This window comes from Oryctolagus cuniculus, chromosome 21 (genome assembly GCF_051225735.1).
Source record: "Oryctolagus cuniculus isolate XC-2025 breed Fujian yellow rabbit chromosome 21, ASM5122573v1, whole genome shotgun sequence".
In the NCBI taxonomy this organism is placed as follows: Eukaryota; Metazoa; Chordata; class Mammalia; order Lagomorpha; family Leporidae; genus Oryctolagus; species Oryctolagus cuniculus.
The window spans coordinates 11,757,304-11,773,836 of record NC_142887.1 but is presented as its reverse complement, the minus strand read 5'-3'; the positions used below and the strand labels follow the sequence as shown (position 1 = coordinate 11,773,836).

Genomic DNA, 16,533 nt, shown 5'->3' with positions numbered 1-16,533 from the left:
CCTGCGGGTCAGCGGTGATGGGACAGCATTCTCAGCTCCCAGCTTTGGCCTGGCCCAGGCCCAGCCACTGCAGGCATCTGGAGGGTGAGCCAGCCAATGGGAGCACGCTCTCTGCCAATCAATCAGTAGTTTCCCTGTGCCTCATCCCCCCTTCACCGCGATGCCCATCGGATTGCAACCCTGCCCTCCTGAACATACTTCTTGGGAGCCTGTTGTATTTTATGTTGACCACTTCAACCAGTGAACGCATCTGCCACCCAGCTCACTGTGCTCCCAGAAGACTCCTGAAACGGTCTGTTTCTGAAACATACACACTGTCTTCTAGGTAATCTTCAACAAAATTTTTTTTTAATTTATTTGAAAAGTACATAAACAGAGACGTTCCATCTGCCAGTTCACTCCTCCCAAATGCCCACAACAAACGGTGCTGGTCCTGGCCAAAACCGGGAGCCAGGAAGGCCACCCGGGTTTCCCATGTGCGTGGCAGAGACCCAAGAACTTGAGCACCATCTGCTGCTTCCCAGTGTAGTCGGAAGCTGAAAACGGAAGTTGAGCTGAGGCCCAAGTGGTGTCTTCACCCCTACACCAGACGCCCACCCCTAGGCTTCTCTCAGAAGCCTAAGAATGGGTTGTGCACCTGCAGAGTATACATATTTTTCTCGAGTGACCTCTTTTGTGTGTTTACATTTTTACATAAAGAATTGCCTTCTAGATGGCACAATTTCAGGTGACGTGGACGTGGTTTATCCTCTCCCCTCCCCATTCGCTCCAACAAAGCAGGGCGGTGTGAGATGCTCACGGAGCTATTCCTGGCTCTACTTCACGCCGACTTAATTCTGTGTCAGGTGTTCAGCAACCCCCAGAGGAAGCAGCCTGGCCCTCCCCCTGCCCTGAGTTCATTCCCAAGAACCTGGGCGAGCAGTGGCTCTAGAAGTCTTTTTTTTTTTTTTTTTTTTTTTTTTTGACAGGCAGAGTGGACAGTGAGAGAGAGAGACAGAGAGAAAGGTCTTCCTTTTGCCGTTGGTTCACCCTCCAATGGCCGCCGCGGCCGGCGCGCTGCGGCCGGCGCACCGCGCTGATCCGATGGCAGGAGCCAGGAGCCAGGTGCTTTTCCTGGTCTCCCATGGGGTGCAGGGCCCAAGCACCTGGGCCATCCTCCACTGCACTCCCTGGCCACAGCAGAGGGCTGGCCTGGAAGAGGGGCAACCGGGACAGAATCCGGCGCCCCGACCGGGACTAGAACCCGGTGTGCCGGCGCCGCTAGGCGGAGGATTAGCCTAGTGAGCCGCGGCGCCGGCCTTAGAAGTCTTCTGCTTCTGCTAGGTAAATGGCCGACGTGGGCTCCTCTTGCTTTCTGGGGAAGGGGTGGTTTGCTAGATCCCTTTACAAAGCTCTAGTTCATGCTGCCTTTTTATTTTTTTAAATTATTTTTTAGAAACCTTTTATTTAATGAGTATAAATTCCATAACTACATCTATAGGAATATAGTGATTCTTCCCACCAGACCCGCCCTCCTGCACACTACCTTTTTAAAAAGCTCACTTGATGGGGGCTAGCACTGGGGCATAGTGGGCTAAGCCACCGCCTTCAACGCTGGCATACCACATGGTTGCTGGTTCCAGTCCCGGCTGCTCCACTTCCGATCCACATCCCTGCAGATGAGCCTGGGAGGGTAACAAAGGATGGCCCGATGTCTTGGACCCTGGCACCCACACGGGAGACCTGGCTGGAATTCCAGGCTCCCGGCTTCAGCCTGGCCCAGCCCCAGCCACTGAGACCATTTAGGGAGTGATCCAGTAGATGGAAGGTCGGTCAGGCTCCTCTCTGTCTCTGTAACCCCGCCTTTCAAATAAATAATCTTAAAAAAAAAATGCCCATTTGAACACATGGGTCAGACAGCTGGAATTTTAGCAATGGTGATATGGTGAACATGTCCCCCAAATCCATCTAGTGGAAACCTGACCCCTGGTGCAACAGAATCGGGAGCTGCCCGAGTCGTGTGGGCCCGGCCCTCATGGGAAGGGCTGGGCAGAGGCAGTCTGTCTCCTGTGTTGCCCTTCTGCCTTCTGCCATGGGAGCACACTCCAGAGTGGGGATGCCAACTCCTTTTACTGCCAAGAGCCATCCAGATATTTAGAACATCATTCACGGGCCACACAAAATTATCAACTTAAAACAGCCTGCTGTAGATTTACTGAAATTCAAGTCCCACCTGTGGCTGCCTTGGCAAGGCCAGAACAAACGGTTTTTCACTGCAGCCTGCGGGCCGGATGTTCCCCATGCCTGCCCCAGGGGCTGCAAGGTCCAGGGGCCACCTGGAACCAGAGGGCATGCCTTGATCTTGACCTGCCGGCCTCCAAAGCCGTGAGAAATCAATGCCTGTTCTTTAGGAACTAGCCAGTCGCAGCCCTGACCTGGCAGGCTAGTCCTGAGCTGCCGGCTGTCTTCTGGAGCAGAGACTTTGGCCTCCTCCCTAAGACGGCACATGAAGGCCAGCTGGGGTGACAGGTGGGTGCTGGGCGCCATCGCTGCACTCACCCGTCATCTTGCACGCAGCTGCGTCCCCACTCGTGGGCTCTCCCTGGCTCTGTCCTCCAACCGCACATGCGCAGATGGGCCTCTGGAGCCCCCAAAGCTCCGCACAGCGATGCCCCCGTGTGCGTTTCCTTTCACGTTCATCAGATTCTCGGTGGGATCTCAGAACAGGAACTTCCTGCTCCCGGCTCCTCAAGGCCGCTGTCGCCATGGCGTGCTTCTGCAGCAATGGAACGGGAATCTCAGACTTCTCGTGCTAACAGGTAAATGAGGTCCGAAGCCAGGAAGGCCATGCAATGGGCCGCGGTCACACCTGAAGTGCAGGGAGCCCTCAGCCTCTGGCCTTGGAGAAGCAGCACCAGTTCCAGAGCAGGCTGCAGACTCCCCAAAACTAGCAACCATCGAGACTACAGCCACGAAGGGGCAATGACCACCCCGCGGTGGTGCCATGTACCCACCTGGCCCTCGGAGGTGCTGCTCCACCAGGATCTGGTAATGACAGTCCCTGTCCCCCCAACGCCCACCCGCCCGCCTCCACACCATTCCATGCCCACAGGATTCAACCAAGTGTGGGCTGAAAAGACTCAAAAAAACACTGCACCTGTTCTGGACACGTACAGACGTCTTTTTCTTGTCACTGTCACCGAACCACTACAGTATGGTAGGTATTTGCAGAGCACTTACGTCCCATCGGGAATTTAGAAAGAATCTAGGGGCCGGCGCCGCGGCTCACTAGGCTAATCCTCCGCCTAGCGGTGCCGGCACACCGGGTTCTAGTCCCGGTCAGGGCGCCGGATTCTGTCCTGGTTGCCCCTCTTCCAGGCCAGCTCTCTGCTGTGGCCAGGGAGTGCAGTGGAGGATGGCCCAAGTGCTTGGGCCCTGCACCCGCATGGGAGACCAGGAGAAGCACCTGGCTCCTGTCACCGGATCAGCGTGGTGCGCCGGCCGCGGCGGCCATTGGAGGGTGAACCAATGGAAGGAAGACCTTTCTCTCTGTCTCTCTCACTGTCCACTCTGCCTGTCAAAAAAAGAAAGAATCTAGGGACGATTCAGAGTGTATGGGAAGACTGTACGTTTTGTGCCTGTGCTGGATACGGTGGGAGGATGACTCCACACGCAGCTGAGTCCCCAGGGCCCCACTGCTGTGCTGCCCCCGAGGCTGGTCTGAGAAGCACACTCCGAGTAGCCAGGTCCTAGGACACACCCTAAGTTAGGGACTCGCCGAACATATCAGTCTGGATGTTGGCATCCAACCTTGCTGTCAGCCTAAGGAAGGCAGAGAGACGCAGGAAGAGGCAACGTAAATAAACCAGCACCACCGACAGACCCCAGAGGCCAAGGCTTTGCACCATTTTGCCGTTTATTTCAAGTTTACAGAGAAGCTTCAACATCTGTGGAAAAACACCAAAGGCTGATTTTTAAGTCCATGTACTTGTAAGTGATAAATACACAGTATTTAACTCTGTACACCTGATAAAAGGAAAATGCATAGTAGAAAGGGCAGGGAACAGAACGGGGAAGCACTGGGCGTCGTGCGAACAAGTGAGGGAAGTCGGCGCCCCCACGACCGTGGGCCCTGGGCGCGAGGGGAGGGGGGACCAGCGACCTGGAAGCCTTCCCTAGCACCTTGGAAGGAGGCTGGGTCGCAGTCCTGGCACGAGGCAGCAACGCAGCTCCCCTCAGGACGATGTGTGAGGGCGACCGGCCAAGCCTGCACAGACCGAGCACACAGGGCCTCTCCTCCTCAATCCAGGACGGCTTTGAAGATGGAGCCCTGCCTCACGGGGAAGCCAGACCTGCGAGCAGCCGGCCTCAGCAGCCCCGGGAGCCAAGAAGGGGCTCAATGAGGCTTTCTGGAAGCCGCTGGCGACCTGTGGGATGCACAGGGCAGAAGAAAGGGAAGGGGTGGAGGAAGCAAGGTGGGTGGAGGGTTTATGCCTCCTGCGAGGCCACAGGTGCAGGCAGCAGGTTGCTGACACCAAATGAGTCCTGCGGCGGGGCCAGCAACAGCAGAAATCCTGGACCCCCTCTCCGCCCCGCCAGGAAAAGCCGCTCCCGACAGCCTCTCCTTTCCTCGCAGAGCCGGCTTTGGCAAAATCAGCGCCTGTGCCCCGGAGGGGTGAGTGCCTCCGCTCCTTCTTCACAGGGTGGGGGCGGTTCCCTTCCACAGCTTTCTCTGGAAAATCTTAGACGGAAACCACGGCTGAGGGGAGAAGTGGCCGCGCCCGGTGCCGCTCCATGAACACGAGAGTCTTTCTGCAAAAGGCTGCAGGCCAGCTGGGCCGTGGGGCCAGAGTCCGCACAGCCAGGCCGAGGCTAAGACCCAGGGGCAGCTGGCTGTGACCACGGGGAGGTGCTCACCGCAAGCTGACCGAACTCCACCTGCTGCGGAAGGGGTGAACTTTGAAAGGGGAAGGGCAGGGGGAGGTGCTAGGTGACAAAGACAGCAGACAGGCGGCCGGCCCTGCCCAGGGGTTCCTTTGCTCTCCAAAATCAAGCGCTCCCTAGTTCTGATCTGCCTTTGCCGCAGCAACAAAAGTCTAGCTAAAAGACAGGCAAGAACTCAAAATAAAATAAAATAAAAACCATGGAAGCCAAGAGTGCCCAGGACTCTGTGACAGGCTGGGGAGGGGTCACAAGCCTTGGCTTCTGTGTTTGCGCCAAGGCCAATCAGACATGAACTACAGGAGGGCACGATCTTTGGAGCCAGGTCACCACGACCACGTTTCCCGCCCAAACCAGACTGCACACAGCACCAGAAAGCTGAAGCCGACTCTCCCACGCGAGTCCTCCCCGTTCCCTTCCTTCTCCAGTTCACCGGCATGGGGCTCCGGAAGGAGTCGCTCGAACCTCAACCGAAACTCCCGAACGTTAGCTGGAGGCCGGAACGTTCAGTCTTTTCTTTCCACGCTTCTGGATACAGAAGGGAACTTCCCGTGCCAACCCTCGGGTCCCCTGGACCCCAAGCTGTGCCCTGGGTCACCAATGTCAGCGTATGGCCCCTAGGGCAGCTCTGACGCCAAGGATGCGCTTTTGTGTCTCAGCTGAGTGACCCCGTGGGCAATCAGTTGTTCCTCAAGAAGCAAACAAAACCGTGGCGACCTCTGGAATTCGGTTCCTGAACAGGCTACGCTGCGGATGCACAGGTGCAGGTTTCCCTCGCTGAGACCGCGACCCTGGCTGAAGCCACCACACGCATCCCGGAAGCTTCGGGTCATTCAGAACGACTCGAGCTCAGCCTAGTTAGGAAGCGAGATTTTTTTTGTCTGTCCGTGTAATCTTCAGCCGTGTGATGTACATGGAGGTGAAGGACTTCACCCTGACGTTGTGACTGAACTGAGAGATTGACAGGAGCACAGTCAACCCTCAGCAGGCCGCGCAAAGCGGCCTTCACCAAGAAACTCCTCCTGTCGCGGCTCCGGCCGCCCTGCCCGGATCCAAAACTCCGCTTCGAGAAGCAATTAAACTTCAAGCCCTTGCGGTTTTCCTAACTACAGTTCTACCCATAGAAAAACTGGAAAAATCCTTACAAATAAATCGCACTGAGGCTCCCCGCAGCTACGGAGGGCCAGCCCTGCTGACCCCTGCCTTGAGCCCATGGTTCTGGAAGACGCCGTGGTCTGGGGTTTGTACAGGGGTCACACGGAACCTTGCACGCCCTCCCTCGATGCGGCAGCCACCGCTGCAGTTTTTGGGTTATTCCACACTTTTCAAACCCCACTCGCAGTCCTGGCACATCTGACACGGTGCTCAACTTGCAGCAAAGGATTTTTGGCATAAAAACACTTGAGAAAGCAAACACTCCCAGATGCCGGGGGTTGGGGGCTGCGACTCCCCCCACCCGCCCATTCAGCCAGCCAGCAGCCAAGGCAGACGTCAAGGAGTCAAGGCATTTTTTTTTTTTTTGGTCCTCTTTAAAACAACAAAGGAAAAGAACAAATAACCAGAGATGACGGTCAAGGCTCTACACACGTGCTCGGTGTCCGTAGGGCATGCTGCTAAGGACACGCGGGGCGTCGTGGCCACCCATGCGAGGTCGAGCGATCCGGGGCAGCTACTGGGGCTCCGTCGCCTCCTCGGGCCACAGCGGATGCATGTGTGCGGGGCCGCCTGGGGCCGCAGCCCCCCAGCTTCCCGCACGGGGACCGCCTTTCACAATCCGGGGGTGGGGTCGGTGCCCCGGGGGCTGTCGTCTTCGCTGCCTTGCTTCCTGCTCGGTGGACAGAAAACCAAGGTCAAGGCTCAGAAAGGACAGCAGCGCCCTGACCGTCCCCCCGCCCCCCTGCCTCTGGGCTCCATGAGCCCAGCCGTGCCGCCTTGCGCACCTGCAACCTCATCACCTCACCCTGCCCCTGAACAATCCACCCCTTCCTCCTTTTCTCTTGCATGCCCTACATGGAAGACCAGCATCTTTTGCCAAAATTAGCAGAGAATGGTAACACAGACGCAAAACCGCGTTCCACCTAAAATCAGTGCCATGTCACAGGGCGGGTGACACCTCACAGGGGCCCTGCCCCATGAGGTTTTCTTGGTCTCTTGACGCCCCTCCCCCCGCTCTCAGCCACAAGCTCTTGCAGAGCCGGAACCGGGACGTCCGTCTTCAGTCGCTCCTGGAGGGCAGTGGCACACGCTGGCCTTTAGGAAATGGCTGTCACCCAGGCCAAAGGATGAAGAGGCCCCTCCCTTCTCAGACGTGGGAGGAAGAAGGCCCTGGAGTCCCTGAACAGCCCTGCACTGGAGCTGCCTGGTGTGCCAGGGGTGGGTGGAGACACAAAGGAGGATTCCTGAGGAGGGGTCAGGGCCCCAGGCCGCCACACAGCAGCTCTTCCCTTGCCACACGGGGCCACTGTCTGTCCTTCCAGGAGGGAGGCACGGCCAGGTCTCTCTGGGACAGCAGGTGGAGCCCCCACCATGGGCACGGAGTCCCCACGTGCTGCTGGGCTGCAGGTCAGGGGACAACAGGGCAGCAGAGGCCTTTGGGCCCAGCTCGGACTGCTGGTGCCTCGCACACTTCTGACCACAGCGGACAGAAAAAGCAAACAAACAGGTTTGCTCCCAGCTCGGCAGACCCCAAAGCTGAGGATCAGAAGACAAAGGCTCAAGGCTCCCCCTGCACCGCCCCCACCCCGGGCAGGGGTCCTGCTCCTCCTGCCGCGGAGATGTCTGGGAACAGGCGGGGCACCGGGCCCCCCTCAGGTCATTGAGGACTCACTGCCGTTTCCCTACTCCACTCCTCGGGGCAGGGCCTCCCCCCAAAGCACAAATAATCCCCAAACCAGTGCCCCTTCCACACAACTCTACAGTAGGGGCAGCCAACAAATTTCACACCTGAAGCTGAGCCCTAACCAAAGAAATGGCGGCCATGGGGCCGGCGCTGCTACATAGGTTAAGCAACCACCTGTAGCACCAGCATCCCAGTGGACACCGGTTCAAGACCCAGCTGCTCCACTTCTGGTCCAGCTCTCTGTTATGGCCTAGGAAAGCAGTGGAAGATGGCCCAAGTCCTTGGGCCCCTGCACCCATGAGGGAGACCTGGAAGAAGCTCCTGGCTCCTGCCTTCAAATCGGCCCAGCTCCAGCCGTTGCAGCCATTGGAGGAGTGAGCCAGCAGATGGAAGACCTCTCTCTGTCTCCCTCTCTCTGTCTGTAACTGCCTCTCAAGTAAATAAATCAATCTTTTTCAAAAAGAGCGAGCAGCCACTTGTGTGCAAACATCCACAGCAGTGTTAGCCACCGCGCGGGGCGAGAAGTGGAAGCCCTGTCTGTTGTGGGTGGGTGGACGGACAGACGCAGAGTGCTCTGTCCGCAGTGGGACACGACTCAGCCATGGGAAGGGATTAAGCATTGACACATGCCACGACGCGGGCCAACCTCGCACACACCACGTGCAGTCAAAGAAGCCAGGCACCCGAGGCCAGCGCTACACGGCTCCACATGTATGAAGTGTCTAGGACGGGCAGACCCACAGAAGTAGAACAACTGCATGCTGGGGAATAGGCTAGTTGGGTAGGGATGGCTCAGGGGCACGGGGTCCTTCTCTGGCGTGGTATTTCAGCTCGACACAGCTATTCCTTAAAAAGGAAGAATGGCTGCCTGCAGCGCCCAGTTGAGGGGTCAGGCTCAGTGGGAGGGACACAGGGTCAACTCCCTGCCGAGGCCCTCGGGGGAGCAGGGGCAGTAGGGCACCACAGGACCTCCCAGGTTCACAGGGACAGAACCGTCCTCTGTCCTGGGAGGTGCCGGCAAGGCTGCTCTGGTCCGTGAAGAAGCAAGATGGCCAATAGGGAGCTGCTAAGTCTTGCTTCACTACAGTCTTCACACTCGCAAGGAGCAAGGGTGGGTGCTGGGGAGCCCCAGTGAGGAGCCAGGGAGGGCAGCTTGCCGGGTTCATGCCCTGACCACACGCACTCAGCAGCAGGACAGCACTGGGGCCCCTGACGGAGCTTCGAGGCCGTGGACGTGCACTGACGCGCAGCCACCCGACCAGGACTGAAGCCCTGGGTGAGCTCCCGGGCACTGCGGGTGGAGCGCCATGCACCCACAGCCCAGCCCACATGCACGACTGGCCACTGGGCCCAAGCCCCCTGGAGCCCCTGGTTTTAACCCTGAGTCTGGAGGTCCTTGGTGGGCCTGGGCACCACGAGCAGCCCGGGCTGGAGGAATGTCGAGCAGTGGGGGCGCCCCCGCTCTGCAGCCAGCCCCGCCCCCAGCCCCGGCAGAGGCCACGGCGCAGGCAGGCGGCGTTACCTTGGGCTCAGACAGGGGCTCACACTCCCTGGTTGGTTTTTTGCTGGAATTGCCAGAGGGAGGGAAAAGGGAGGTGAGAAGGGACCCTTGGGATCCACGGCTGCCCAGCCACCACCCCGGAGACACTCAGACCCACATCCGCACAGAGCCAGGGCAGTCTTTAGAACAGGCGGGTGGACCCCTCTCCTCATGGCCACAGAAGGTACACGGCCACCACAGGGCCTGAAACCCACCAAGAGCCGGCGCTTCTGAGCCACAGGAGTGCTTTCCCTATGTGGAGATGCCTCCTCCCCAAAGAGCAAGGCCCCTCGGAAAGTGAACACCAGGGAGGACTGGCTGCCGGCTTCAGGGGTGGGCTGAGCCAGGACAGTGGAAGTGAAGTCCCCGGCTGCTGCTGTCCCTAGGCGGCCGCACGGGTCCCTTCTGAGTCTTTGCAGTTGGCAGCGCTCCAGGGACGGCCCAGGCAGCGTGGCCCAGGCAGGGGTCCCCCGCCCCCACTGCGGGACAGGCAGGTGGACACTCACGTGAGCAGGTTCCCAGGTGCTGACAGAGAACGCTCCTCCCGCCGGCTGCCCTCGAACGGGTTCCCGAAGGAGCGTTTGCGTATCATGGTCTTCACCAGGATCTGGAGGGAGGAGAGGGTGACGGCTCCGCTGCACGGCCTCGCAGGGACGGTCCCAGGCACTGCCTACGCTCCTCCCTCTCGCCAGGCCTTTGAGGGATGCCACCTGTGTGGCAGCTTCCGTCCCACACAGCCTTCCCTCCAAGATCTCCCACGGCTCCCAACTGCTCAGATTACAGCTCAGGCTGCTGTCATCTCGGCCCGGCCACGCTGCCCCGCTTGGCCCCCTGGCACACCTAGTACCTCATCCTCAAGTGTCACCTGAGCCGGTGCTGGGTGTGCCCTTCTGGCACAGCAACCTCTGTCACCCTCAAGACCAGGCCTTTAGTCCCAGTGGAAGCTGCCTATACCCCCACCCCCAGTCCCACTACACACACACACACACACACACACAGGAACAAACCACTGCTTCTCCGGTGTCATTCCGGGGACCCGCGGATTCCAAATGAGACCCAATTCAGACACAGTAAACCCCAAAGTAAACCACGCAACAGCTCTCGGCCTCCTCCCCACACCGCTCCCTAATCTCAGAACATCCGCATCGCCCCTAAGGAAGCCCTAGAGCGGGCAGCGGTCACTCCCCGTCACCGCCCTGGCCACCACTCGTCTTCCTGTCTGTACACAGGGACCTGCTCTGCACATTTCCCATCAACAGAAGCACAGCGCTGGCCTTCGGGGTCTGGCTGCTCTCACTCAGCACTGAGTCTCCGAGCTCCATCCATGGGCAGCGTGTACAAGAAGGCCGGGCCTTCTCAGGTCACCCATTCCTTCGCTGCTCACTGCCCAGCTGGTGGGCGTGGGGCTGTGCCCACTCAGGTGTTCTACAGCAGGTGAGCCTGTTTATCTCCTGACCAGTAGTGCCCGAGGGAACCAGCTTGGGGTGGGGGGGCGAGGACGGATACAGCTGAGTTGGGAACAAGGAGCATCTGAGTGGGAGGTCCCCCAGGACGCAGGACAGTCAGTTCACGGTAGTGTGGAGGCAAAGGGGCTCAGAGGGCCCAGAAGGTCCTTCTAGGTCTGGGAGATGCTGGGGCCTCTTCCCCGGCCTTGCCCTCTCTACCCAGGCGGGATGTGCTGCCTGCCTGTGGCTGAGAGGGTCCTAGCAGAAAAGGTGGCCGGTGCCGCGGCTCAATAGGCTAATCCTCCGCCTGCGGCACGGGCACCCTGGGTTCTAGTCCCGGTCGGGGCGCCAGATTCTTTCCCGGTTGCCCCTCTTCCAGGCCAGCTCTCTGCTGTGGCCTGGGAAGGCAGTGGAGGATGGCCCAAGTGCTTGGGCCCTGCACCCCATGGGAGACCAGGATAAGTACCTGGCTCCTGCCATCGGATCGGCGCGGTGCGCCAGCCGCAGCGCACCAGCCGTGGCGGCCATTGGAGGGTGAACCAACGGCAAAGGGAAGACCTTTCTCTCTGTCTCTCTCTCTCTATCCACCCTGCCTGTCAAAAAAAAAAAAAAAAAAAGGCCAAAAGCAGAAAAGGTGCTGTCCCCTCACACCTGAGCCACTGCTTAGCCTCTCCCCCAGCTCTGCCTCTCCTTTGCTCTCTCCCTGGTGTGTCCCCCCGGAAAGTTCTGGAACAAGGAAGTGACTCAATCCCCAGTGGAGATGCTTCTGGCTGTTGCACGCCATGAGGGAAGTGGCAGAGGAAATGGCCTGCAGACCCCGGCAGGAATCACTGGGACGCCAGGCCACGGACCTCACGCCCCTCGGCCACACGCAGCGCCTCTCTGAGCTCTTGCCTGTGCGGCTGCAGCTTCTGATTTTAAGGGTTTGCTGCTACAAAGAAAAATGCTTTTAAAATACACCAATGTGGGGGCTGGTGCTGTGGCACAGGTTAAGCCTCTGCCTGTGGCGCCGGCATCCCATATAGTTACTGGTCAAGTTTTGGCTGCTGCACTTCTGATCTGGCTCCCTGCTGATGGCCTGGGAAAGCAGCAGAAAATGGCCCAAGTCCTTGGGCCCCTGCACCCACATGGGAGAAGTGGAAGAAGCTCCTGGCTCCTGGCTTCAGATCGGCCCAGCTCCGGCCATTGCAGCCACCGGGGGAATGAACCAGCAGATAGAAGATCTCAATCTCTCTATTTCTGCTTCTCAAATAAATACATAAATCTTTAAAAAAAAAAAAAAAAAAACACTGATGTACAGAATAGTGACAACACCCAAGTGTCGCATCAGCTGGTGGGGGTGGGGTGGGCGAGGGGACGGTGGGTGGGTCTTAGGAAGGAAGGAAGCGCCCACGGACCTGGAAGACGCGGCGCTGAGGGAAAGGAAAGGCGGCGGATGCCGCCCGGCGCGTGGCTCCACACAGGCGGATCCACAGACGGGAGGCAGGTCACTGGTGCCGGCGACCGGCATTTGTTTTGAGAAAAATGTTTCAAACCATCGAGGTGAAAACTGCACAAGACTGCGCATGTACTAAATGCCACTGAGCCGTCCACTTGAGAATGGGCCCTCTCCTGTGGCACGAATTCTACTTCCACAAAGAAACAAAAGACAAGACCTCCACTTGGGGACCACAGCCCCCAGGGCTGGCTCTGGACCTCGCTGTCTTTCTGAGCCCGAGCTCCGGGTGCTCAGTGAGCATGTGTTCAATGACAAACACGTGGACCAGGCCTGGCCCTGTGGCTGTCTCCCGAGTCGCACACCTCCCTGACCCCTGCCACCTAACACACATGCCCTTGTTCCAGCTGCCCCGGATTCAAACCCGGCAGGAATTTCCCGGCCCCTAGAGGTCAATATTCTTGTTGTACCCTCCCTGCACCTTCCCTGCCCTGCTGCAGCAGCCCTGGCTTTCTGGAAGCTTCCGGAAGGCCCAGTTCCTTCCCACCAGAGGTCACCATGTGTGTTGTCCCCTCGCCTGAGCGTTCTGCCGTCTCATCTGGGTCAGCACCCACACTGTCTCTCCGAAGGCCTCAGACACCACCTGGGCCGGGGTCACGGCACCCCCTCTACTCGCTGGCCAGGATCTGCCTCCCCTGCCCTTGTTCATGACTGTAGCCCCCGCTCCCAGCACAGGCCTGAGAGACCACTCCACATTCGGAAGTGTTCCCGGAAGAATGAGGCCTACTCAGGCCTCTGGGATCGAGAGCCGAGAGCTGCAGAGGGGAGGGACAAGAACATCCCAGACCGGAAAAAGACGACCCATGGCGCACGCAGAGTGCAGCGCCCGCTGCCTCCCCTGGCATGGGCACAGGACAGGGGAGCAGGGACGGAGGAGGCAGAGTGGGGGGTGTGAGTCATCAACAGTGAAGGTCATGCAGGGGCCCCAGCGGGGCAGGAGGAGGAGGAGGGGGATGAATGTCCCGGCCCTGGGGGCCCAGGCTGTAGAGGAGAGGAAGTGTTAGGGCGCAGGAGGGAGCAATGCGAAGCTGGAAGAGGGGCCGGCACCTCGGCTCCTGAAGGGGCAGCGCTCGAGGCCAGATGCTGTCTACAGTTTCTCAGGTCTCTCCCAGAGCCCAGGGACCTGCCAGCCAGCTGGGGCCAGCGCTGGCCAAACAAAACCAAGGTTTCCACAGTGGCCACGGGGGAGCAGCCAGCAGGTCTCTAACCCCAGGACCTGCTGGAGTGAGATGCCCTCTTGGGCAGGGGCTTGGCGACTGTGTGATTCCCAGAGTCTCCAAGGTTAGGCCTGAGGACTCCACATTCTGGCTGCTTCTTGGACTGGACCCAGATTCAAGACCAAAAAAGGGGGCCGTGCGGCTCCCACGCAAAATCCCACTCAGCAGCTGAGAACTGTCTGAGACGTGGGACCTGCTAGGACTTTTGTCCTGGACGCTGAAGATCCAGCCAGGTGGAAACCCAACATTAGAGATCTGGGCTCCAGCTCCTAACCCTGGACTCCTGCCCGGCCACTCTAGAAGCTACTCCTCCTTTTCTGGAAGCAGGTCTTGCTCAAGGCCCAGGAGAATCCTTTAAAGTAGCTGCAACGGCCCCCACTCCAGTAACCTAAGAGCTGGCCCAGCAGTAGTGGGCGCATGGCTTGACATGTGACCAACCCCAGGGACCCAATGCAGGGGGTCAGGGCAGGCCTCATGTCTGCTTCCCAAGTGGCCGCCTATATCCCAGCCCTGTCCTTGCCAGCCCTGCTCTTGGTCACTGGTTCGTCCGCCTTACCACCGTCGCCAGGCTGGGAATGTGTTTGACCGAATTCTCGACCTCTTCTTCCGTCACCTCGACCAACGTGCAGTTCTCATCCTCGGATGGCAATGGCTCGGCCCCGTGCCTCGTAACCCAGGGGTGCAGCTTCAACGAATGACAGGGAGGGGTGAGGGGCAGGTGCACCTGCTCCCCGGAGGCCCTGGCAGCGAGCGGGGCTGAGGGGGGCAGGTGGCAGGGAAAGGCGAGGGCCTGTGGTCAGGCATGCGAGAGCTGGTGAGCCAGGCAGAGGGCAGGGTGAGTGAGATGGCAGGAAGCGTGGAGAAGAGAGGCACAGAGAATGCCGGAGCTACAGGGCTGAGACGTGTGCAGGACAGATTCTCCATCTGGCCCCGGGTCTTGGCAGAAGTATCTTGGCAGAATCTGGCTGCCCAGGGAGCTCCTGTCACCCCTTGGCAACTCTCCCTGGTACCTGGAGGGCTCATCTCAGAGCAGGTGTCCTCCTCCCCACCTCACAGGAGGGAAGCAGGCTCAGGGAGGCACAGGGAGGCCAGTGGGAAGGACACAACCAAGAGAGGACCTGGGCCAGGCTCTGCCACCCCCACTCTGGGGCCCAGCCCTAATTCATGGCTTTTAGGGCTGCTCCCTCTTAAGGTACCTTCCAATGCTCCTTACCAGGTCCCAGAACAAATCTCTAGATTTCTTACAGGGCCAGATGTGTGCTAATGGATTAGCAGGGGTGCAGGGGTACATGGGGGGGGGTGGTCTCTCCTCAAAGTGCTTCTGCAAGGAGGTGGATTCAGCAAGTGAGGGAGGCTGAGTGCTTGCTAACAACCTCTCACCCTCACGGCACTCTCTCAAAGGAACAGGCCCACACCTCTCACAGTCAGGACAGGTTTGGCAGCCAGATGTGCAGCACCCACATCTGTCCATCGCCCAGATCAGTGTACAGGCGATGGACACCTTCGGCCCAAGCCGATCGGAGCAAGCACAGGCTGCCCACTGGTTGCTCGTGGAACCCATTCCCAAGATCACAGTGAACACAACCCCCAGATCTTCTTCCCCACCCCTCACCAGCTCCCAGTAGTTCAGAGGCCCCAGGACACGGAGGGCAGCAGTGCCCAGGAGGGCGTGGAACTGGGGGTGGAGAGGGTGGGGGCCCAGCCAAGGCGGGAGGGAGCCAGACAATCCCAAGCCCCAGAGGCAGGCCGAGCTGCAGGTGCCCATCCGTGGAGCCAGCAGCATGCCCCAGGTACCTTGATTTCCGGCACCACGATCCTCGACTCAGGGTTCTTGTCCAACATACGAGTGATCAGGTCCTTCAAATCCTCGGCTATGTCAGGCCTGGGGAGGGGGGGGACACATCAGAGGCCTGCCGCAGTCTCCACAGACAGGTGACCCAGGACACACGGGCGATACTCACTGGTCTGGAAACTCCAGGGCCTGACTCTTGATCTTGCTATGCAAACACATGATCCGCTCGTCCATGAACGGGCACTGTGAGGAGAGCCAGGGACAGCGTGGCCGTCAAGGCTGCTGCCACATCTGCCCTCCAAGGTCTGCCTGTGCTGCGTCACTACACGTGGGCTGTGGCAGAGAAGTCAACAGCCGGGGCCCAGGCTAGGGAGGGATCTGCTCCCGTCCCGCCGAATCCCTGAAGAACCACAATGCCCGCAGAGCCCTGGCCTCATCCGGCCGCGCTGAGGCCTCCCCCGGGCTGGGCTTCAGTTTCCCTCTTTGCGCAGTGGTCACTTCTCACCCACCAGCCAGGTGAACGACCACGCACACCAGGACTAATGCAGAAAACGCTGGAGCAGCCGTGGCGCTGAGCCTGGACCGGACCCTGCACTGCAGATTTGTGTGACCAACCGTCATTCGCTCTCCCTCTGCCTGGACTGCTCGGCTTACTCTCCCCCATCATCCAGGGGTCTGCACAGAGCTCAGCTTCTCAAGGATACCTTCCCCGGCCGAACCCCCTCTAAGGCAGACCCACCCACCTCATCCCCAGGCCACAGCCCCCGTCCCTGACGCTAGTGGGCATCTTCACGCGTTCACTGCTTAACTCCTCCTCTGGAGCGTCGGCTCCAAATGGGCAAAGATTTAAAAAAAAAAAAAAAAAGATTTATTTATTTGAAAGGCAGAGAGAGAGAGAGAGATCTTCCATCCACTGGTTCACTCCCCAGATGGCCACAAATGGCTGGAGCTGGGCCAGGCCAGAGCCAGGAGTCTGAACTCTATCCAGGTCTCCCCCAGGGGTGGCAGGGGCCCAAGCCTTGGGGTCATCTCCTCAGCTTGTCCAGGGAGAGCAGCAGGGGGCTGGATTTGAAATGGAGCAGTCAAGACTCGAACTAGCGTCCATGCAGGGTGCTGGCATTGCAGGCAGCTGCCTAACCTGCTGCTCCACAACGCCTCCCCCCACTGCTCCCATTTTACAGAGGAGACAGAAGTTCCAAGAGGGGACGATGCCCCAGGAAGGACAACAGAGATTCGAGCCTAGCCTAGGTGCCTGTGCAGCCCACTGCACCGCGGCACAGATCTG

At 59.2% G+C, this 16,533-nt stretch overlaps 1 protein-coding gene across 5 annotated transcripts in view; it reads right to left on the bottom strand.

The window, feature by feature from the left end:
• Positions 1–3,877: 3,877 nt before the first annotated feature.
• The window catches only part of CAMKK2 (calcium/calmodulin dependent protein kinase kinase 2), a 53,470-nt gene continuing 40,814 nt past the window's right edge, over positions 3,878–16,533 (bottom strand). For 2 of the 5 annotated variants that reach the window (XM_051837780.3, XM_051837781.3), the window contains exons 12-17: positions 15,418–15,491; positions 15,251–15,338; positions 14,013–14,141; positions 9,806–9,906; positions 9,282–9,324; positions 3,878–6,745 (exon numbers count right to left, since the gene is read on the bottom strand). In XM_051837780.3, the coding sequence (XP_051693740.1) occupies positions 6,590–6,745; positions 9,282–9,324; positions 9,806–9,906; positions 14,013–14,141; positions 15,251–15,338; positions 15,418–15,491 (591 nt within the window). In that variant the 3' untranslated portion in view covers positions 3,878–6,589. The remainder of the gene's footprint in view (positions 6,746–9,281; positions 9,325–9,805; positions 9,907–14,012; positions 14,142–15,250; positions 15,339–15,417; positions 15,492–16,533) is intronic. The other 3 variants (XM_089323103.1, XM_089323102.1, XM_089323104.1) reach the window with 3 other exon arrangements.